Source organism: Xenia sp. Carnegie-2017, unplaced genomic scaffold, assembly GCF_021976095.1.
Source record: "Xenia sp. Carnegie-2017 unplaced genomic scaffold, XeniaSp_v1 HiC_scaffold_6, whole genome shotgun sequence".
Lineage (NCBI taxonomy): Eukaryota > Metazoa > Cnidaria > Anthozoa > Malacalcyonacea > Xeniidae > Xenia > Xenia sp. Carnegie-2017.
Window position 1 is genome coordinate 7,990,868 of NW_025813526.1, and position 7,854 is coordinate 7,998,721.

At 34.7% G+C, this 7,854-nt stretch overlaps 1 protein-coding gene across 1 annotated transcript; it reads left to right on the forward strand.

Annotated features, from left to right (window-relative positions):
- The first annotated feature begins 1,431 nt into the window (after positions 1-1,431).
- Positions 1,432-3,121, forward strand: LOC124457060. Its single transcript, XM_047007352.1, has 2 exons — positions 1,432-1,811; positions 2,020-3,121. The coding sequence occupies exons 1-2, from the start codon at positions 1,432-1,434 to the stop codon at positions 3,119-3,121; spliced, it is 1,482 nt and encodes a 493-aa protein (XP_046863308.1).
- Positions 3,122-7,854: the final 4,733 nt, after the last annotated feature.

A 7,854-nucleotide genomic window follows, 5' to 3' on the forward strand; every position in this document is an offset into this window, starting at 1 on the left:
TGCTTCAATTTTCAGATTTTGAATCGGACACCGAGTTAGAATAATTCCATATACACACGTGTATATATATATAGGTGGACCGCAAGGTGGATCGCAAGGAGGACATCAAGAAACATCTGAGACTCGCAGGATGGAACGTGAGGACACTGCTTGATCGACCTGGATCTAAACGACCGGAAAGGCAAACAGCGCTAGCAGCAAGGGAGTTGTCAAGGTACAGCATCGACGTGGCAGCACTGAGTGAAACCCGGCTCGCTCTAAGTGGCAGCTTGGTTGACCAAGGATACACCTTTTTCTGGAGTGGAAGAGAGGAGAGGGAGAAAAGAGAGGCTGGAGTTGGTTTTGCTATAAGAAACCAAATCGCCCAGAAGTTGGAACAAGAACCGGTAGCTGTAAGCGACAGAATAATCACTCTACGCCTTCCTCTGCAGGGGACGGTGTGGGCTACTATTGTTAGTGTCTACGCCCCGACCATGACTAACCCTGATGAGATAAAGGAAGATTTCTATCAGAAGTTGAGGGAAACTATCAGAGAAGTGCCCAGCACCGATAAGCTCATTATAGCCGGAGACTTAAATGCCAGAGTTGGAGATGAAGTGGAAAACTGGCCTGGAGTATTGGGACATTATGGCGTGGGCAAGTGCAACACCAATGGAGAACTCCTCCTAGCCTTGTGCTCTGAATATGGTCTGGTGATAACCAACACTGTTTTCAAGCATAAGCACACCCACAAGACGACATGGATGCACCGAGGTCTAAGCACTGGCACCTCATCGACTACGTGATCACTAGGCAGAGAGACCAGAGGGACATAGTCAACACCAGAGCATTTAGAGGGGCTGATTGCAACACAGATCATAACATGGTGCTGTCCAAAATCGCCTTCTCACTAAGGAAACAAGTCAAGAAAACTGGAGGACAGCACAGGTACAATCTCAACGTGGCCAGACTGAAGTGTGACAGTGTGCGCAAAGACTTTCAGAGAAGTATGACAACATCACTACAGGAGAGCTCAACAGGAGACTCGGATGTTGTAGGGAAGTGGGAGACGTTAAGGGATACAGTATTTAATACAGCAAAAGAAATCCTAGGCAAACCGAAACGCAAGCACCAGGACTGGTTTGACGAAACAGACGAGGAGCTAAACAGACTACTAGAGGAGAGGAACCAGGCAAAAGCAAGACAGCTGACTGTAAACACCAGGTCTACCAGGGCAAACCTTGCATCAGCACGCAGCAAACTACAGAAGTACACCCGACAGAAGAAGTCTCAGTGGTGGGAGACTAAAGCAGAGGAACTGCAGCACGCCGCAGCAGAAAACGACATGAAGTCCTTCTATGGAGGTCTTAGAGAAGTATATGGCCCACAAAGAGAGGTACTGCCCAACTGCTCGCTCTTGATGGAGAGACTGTGTTGACAGACAACAAGAAGATGCTGGAAAGATTTGCTCAGCACTTCGACCAGTTGTTAAATCTGCCTGGAAACGTGGATAGTGCTGCTCTTGCGAGCATCACCCAACGTCCAACAGTCCACGTACTGGATGAGCCCCCAAAGATGGATGAACTTCTGAAGGCGATCGCAGCAACTAAGGAAAGCAAAGCTCCTGGATGTTGTGGGATACCTGCAGAAGTATGGAAGTATGGTGGTACAACACTCAAAGAGAGGTTGCTAGATGTGATCGGAGATATCTGGATAGGAGAGAAGATTCCACAAGATTGGAAGGACGCGAATATAGTCCCTATATTCAAGAAAGGCAGTCGTAAAGAGTGCGGCAACTATCGCGGCATTTTCTACTCTCAATCGCTGGGAAGGTGATGGCTCGAATACTCCTCAATCGTCTGAACGAAATGATAAGTCCCAGAGTAATTCCTGAGACCCAGAGTGGATTTCGGAGTGGGCGGAGTACCATGGATATGATATTCAGCCTACGACAGGTTCAGGAGAAATGCACTGAACAGAACATGCCCCTCTATGCAGTTTTCATAGACTTTACTAAGGCCTTTGACACTGTCCCTAGAGGCGGCTTGTGGGCAGTACTGAAAAGTTTGGCTGTACTGATAAGATTATCAATCTCGTGAAAGCGTTTCACGAAGGAATGCAAGCTAAAGTCACTCGTGGGAGCGACTGCTCTGAGGGATTCGCTGTCTCAACAGGTGTAAAGCAAGGGTGTGTGCTGGCTCCGACACTGTTCTCATTCTACCTGGCTGCCATGCTGGAGGTTGCCTTCGAGGACACAAGGGAAGGTATCTACATCCAGACTAGACATGATGGGAACCTATTCAACGCCTCACACTTCAAAGCTAAGACACGCACAACACGTCAGCTTGTCAGAGATATGCTTTTTGCAGACGACTGTGCTCTGGTTGCTCACAGTGCAGCAGAGATGCAGGCATTGGTGGACAAATTTGCACAAGCTGCCGCTATGTTTAGCCTCAAGATAAACATCAAAAAGACTGAGTGCCTCTACCAGCCAGTAAAGCTTCTACTCCCTCCCCCAAAACCCTGTGCAATCACCATTGACGGACAGCCTCTTGTCCAGACCACAGACTTCAACTACCTGGGTAGTACAATCTCCAGCAATGCTAAGATTGAAAAGGAGCTGAGGAACAGAATGGGAAGGGCGAGTGCAGCGTTCAGTCAACTAAACGATCGGCTATGGCAAAATAAGCATGTCTCGACCAGAGTTAAAGCCAAGGTCTATCAGGCGGTGGTGCTGACAACACTCCTTTATGGAGCAGAGGCATGGACAATCTACAGGCTTCAAGTAAAGAAACTGAGTGCGTATATGATGAGACATTTGCGGGACATTCTGAAGATATCATGGCGGGACAAGATTGCAAATGCTAAGATTCTCCGTCTGACTGACCTGCCACACATGGCTGACATGCTGATTCAAAAGAATTTAAGATGGATTAGTCATGTCCATCGTATGGAGAGATCTCGTTTACCACGCCAGCTATTGTACAGCCAACTAGTAGAAGGGAAACGAAACCAAGGCCGACCTCGACTCAGACTCAAAGATGTCATGAAACGAAATCTAAAGAGGAGAGACATCAACGTGACAACCTGGAAGCAATTGGCTGATAACAGACCGGCCTGGAGAGCTTCAATCCAACCATAGAACAGTCCTCGTCGCTTACGACTGACTGCATGATGATGATGATGATGATATATATATAATTATAAGTTATTAATAGTGAACGCTTTCGCTTTATGCAAAGCTCACCTTTATAGGTTTGAGCGCTCTGGGGACTCTACAAAACAATCCATACAATGTGTAACCGTACATCCTGTGTCCCAAGTGCAGCATTCACCTTTTTACTAGGGTGATAGCCGAAGGTCACATTGTTATACACTTTATATATATATATAGGAAGTTTATATTTCTCTTTTACAACATATTCTAATAATTGTTTTTATAATAAAGAATTAAGTGCAGTATCAGTTAAAAAAATTCCTTTTTTTCAGTGATAGAATTAAATTTATATTTTATATAATTATAATATGCATTACAGTATTCATTCTATTACCCTCTAATACATCTTCATTCTATTTATACAAATTATTTTTACTTTCTTCATTGAAATTCATGAGTTTCTTCAAATTTTAAGTCCAGAAGTATATCTAGTTCTTTGTAAGTAATTAGTTATTATCTGAATCATCATACTCCAATTCAAATATTATATATTTTGAAAATAGAATCAAAGGAGCTTTTTCATATTTCATTATTTGTATTGATTGTATATTAAAATTAACACTAGCATCTAGTTTAGATAATCCACCATTTAAATTAAAAAAGTTTTTTATGTAATAATAAAAAAGATGAAATATTATTTGGTTTGTTATCGGAATTTCTTATACTGTTTGGTAAACAATTTTGCACATTAGTTACTTCACCAAGTTCTTGGATTTTTGTACATTTCCACTTGTAAAATGAGTAAATTATATGGAAGTGCTGAATAAATATTTAATTTAATACTACTCCTTTTTTGAGGTTTTTTGGTTTTAAACTCTTTATTCAATATAAAATATTATTTTTATTAATTCCTGTTAAATTAAATGGATATAATATATCCATCTGTGGAATAAAAAGTTTCGAGATAAAGTATCACTATGTTGCGGTAATTTAATAGGTCGTAATTTAATTTCCATTTTTTAATCAATTTGACATTCCAACGTTATATTTATAGAATCAAATGGTATAATTGCCTTGATGATGCAATACTTTTATAGTTAAATTCTTAATAAATGAAAAAATTAATTATTTTTTTATAAGTGGAGGATTGTACACAAATAAATTGTCTCCACTTTCATTTGCATAATGTAAGGGAACAATACATAGCAATTCCCTTTTTAAATCACCAACAATTTCTCTATCAATTTTGTCACAATATATAAACATTTTATTGATTCCAACTGTCTCATCAGGACGATATGGACAATGAAATATTTTTTTTTTACAAATTCACGTTTCTTACAATCAAATCCAGACTCAAATGTATATTTTATTACTTCTTTGTCTAACCCCAACATAAAACTTAATTTTTTTGAAAAATTTAATTTAATTTCAATTGTATCATTTCCTGAAGCATAATCAGTATATTGTATTTTGCTTAGTATAGGTTTTATCCATATATAATTTTTAACATCATATTTTTACCCTGATTAGAATAAGATTCTTTCCTTGAACATAGTAACAAGTATATCCATTTGTTAAAATTATATTTTTTACTATTTCTATTCTTAAAAATATTATAATCATTTAAATAATCATTCAAAAGCGATATAATTTTTTATTGTTATATATTCCCAATGGTATTTTAATTCTTGGTAAATTAAACTTTAAAATTGGATATAAACTTATATCAATATTTTAGTAGTAACATCCGTTTGAATAAAATATTTCGAAAATTTTAATTCTAAATCACACCAGAATTCATCTTCATTAATGTTTTTGCTGTTTTGGATAAAAACGTTTAACACTGTTATGTATTTTTTATTATTTAATGCATCAATTTGACCAGGTAATGTTGTAGCAAAATGATTAATATAGTTTTTTTTTAACAATTTTTATTATTAACTTTACTAATTAATGTAATATTTTTCATTTTGAAACCTTTTATAATTCATCACAATAAAATTTCCCTTGAATTTCTTCATCGTTGCTATCACAAAGCTTTTAAGTAACAAGATCTGTCAACAAAACTTTATTTATATAAAAAGTCTCATTAACCCACTGTCTTAAACTTTCCTTTTCAAAAAGATTATTTTTAATTCTTGAAATTTGCACTTTATCATTTTTCTTTAATATACTTAAATTTTTATCTCTTTTTTTGTTCATATATTAGATAATCTTTTGATATAATTTTTTTTCCATCTAAATAAACATATGGTGAAAGATTGTCAGAAAGTAATCCACGATAAGGATTCTCGTTATATCTTTCCACAATTAAATGTAAGTATTTTCATAAGTAAATGTTTTTTCCGTTTCTTGTTTGAAACATCTTAATAGTTTTCCAATCATCTGTTTTATTGTTTGTATAAATCTATCAGCATGAGTAGCTATAATTTTATAAATTATAAATATTATAATTTGTAAAATTATATTTTTTTGACAATTCTTTTCGAGTCCCTTGAAATTCAGTTCCCTCGTGTGATATTATTTCTTTAGGAAATTCATTTTCTTTCAATACAATATCTTCAAATTTTTCCATAACATTTTTACTAGATTTATTTTGCAATAACTGAACAAAACCATATCTTGAATAAACATCAACTACACATAACAAATAACACAAATTATCATTATATCTTGCCAAATCTTTTGTTTCAGCTAAATTAATAGTCCATAAATAATTTTTTTTCATACATTTATATTTAAACGATTACATTTTTTTGATACAAATTATGTATATTTTGTTTATTATCTTCTAAATGTTCACCTTTTAATAATCTTGCAGCTCTTTTTATAAAGTCATTGTTAATTAAATTATTAAATTATTAGTTTTCTTCTTCGTTCTCCTCCTCATCATCATTCACAAACGTTGGAGGATGATGAAAATCAAGCTTTGAAAAAAAATATATCATTATATGTTCTTTCAATTTTATCATTTCCATATTTTTTATAAAATTCTATAAAATCATATTTCTTTCCAATTTTTTCCTCTAAAATTTCATTCATAAATTCACTATGATAAGCAATGCAATCATATATTGGAATATCCAATTTATTAGAAAACTCTTTCAATACATAAATAGCTTAAATGTCATTACTATTTTCAATATCTTTTTGTCATTTTTTACTTGTTACAGGTTTTGGCATTTCTTATTTACTTTTTCTACTTTAGCTTCCTTCTTTTGATTTTTTCTTTTCTTCTTGACTTTTTAATAAATCACGACAAAATCCAACAAATTGTCGCAATTTTTGTGATATAATTTTTAAATCGTCATCTTTTCTTAAATATATTTTGTAAATTTCATCCGTCCAATCAATCATTGCAATATCATTTAGATCAGTGGGCTTGAAACAATCATCCTCATCATCATCATCACTAACATAAACAGTTCCACTTTCATCCACAACTTGGTATGATTTTTGTGTTTTCTAACTTAACTTCTTATCTGAATCACGTTCAAAGATAACGCGTTTCTCAGTAGATGAAAACAAAACTTCAAATAAAATTTCCTTTTCATCTTTATTTGCAATCTTATTCAACACATTTACCAATCTTTCACATGTTTGCAAATTCATTTGCAACTCATCTTTACAGCACATTCCATCGTTGTATGGAGAATAAACGGATTTTGAAAAAAAATATAGATTACTAAAGCGATTAAAACTGCATACTTTATTTGAAATGATTGCTTTTCCATTAGAATAACTTTGTAAAACTGTTACCAAATCTCTAAAATTTTTCTTGTAAATGATATACACTAGTATAAGGGATAATGGGTTAACAATTGACAATGTCTATATTTTTTAGTTAATCCTTTAACCTGCAATGTGCTTTACACATTTTCTGACAAATGCCACATGACTCTACTTATCATTGGGGTAGCTACGAAGCTTTATTAAACAATCCACAAATAAAATTGGCAAAGAACGAAAATGGGCTTAATTAATTGATTCAAAATTGGAGATTTTTGAGACTTTTGTGAGCCTCAAAACTTTTAAGTATTTTGGTCTGGTATCTGAATGCCATGCAAAATCACAAGTTGGCATAAATGCAATGAGCAAAGGCAATATATAGTAGAGACAATAGACGTGGTGTTGAAATAGCATGAGAAAAACAACAAAACGTAACCAAGAACATTTGGAAATTTTTTTACTTGTTTCCCCCGATAGTTATTTCTTAACATTCAAACTACACTTGTGCGTAATATAAGAATACAAATATTTTAGGTGCATACAATTATTGGTAACAACATGAACATGCTATACAAAAAAAAGTTTAACACACAACAGGAAATCCTGTTTAGCAAGGCATTCCAGAACAGACGTGTGAAAATCGAAAGGTATGCTTATTTGGGATGTAAACATTTTGGTTTTCAACCTTAAAGTTCCTAATTCTTTGTCCTGGTAATAGATTAGGTTTAATCCAATGTTTGTTTTCTTGGTTTTAATGAGTTTATAAGTTAGTTCTGAGCTCGTCTTGTCTAACCAATATCCCCAAATCTAATCTTCAGTAGACAATGATTCAATGCCTTCAGCTGCACCAGGATAATAGAAGAGACAATACGGTTCATCAGAGTCAGTATAAACCGGAAGAATGTATCCTTCGTGTGTTCGACTGCTTTTACAGTTGGCAATAAGAGTCGCAAAGGCATCAGGTTTGAAAAAATTTTTAAGTTTCC

What these genes read in the sequence shown, in the direction of transcription:
- LOC124457060 (XM_047007352.1), top strand. Translation starts at nt 1,432, where the DNA reads ATGCTGGAAAGATTTGCTCAGCACTTCGACCAGTTGTTAAATCTGCCT. An exon ending in TACTCTCAATCGCTGGGAAG is followed by an intron (nt 1,812 to 2,019) that starts GTGATGGCTCGA and finishes CTGTCCCTAGAG; the next exon opens with GCGGCTTGTGGGCAGTACTG.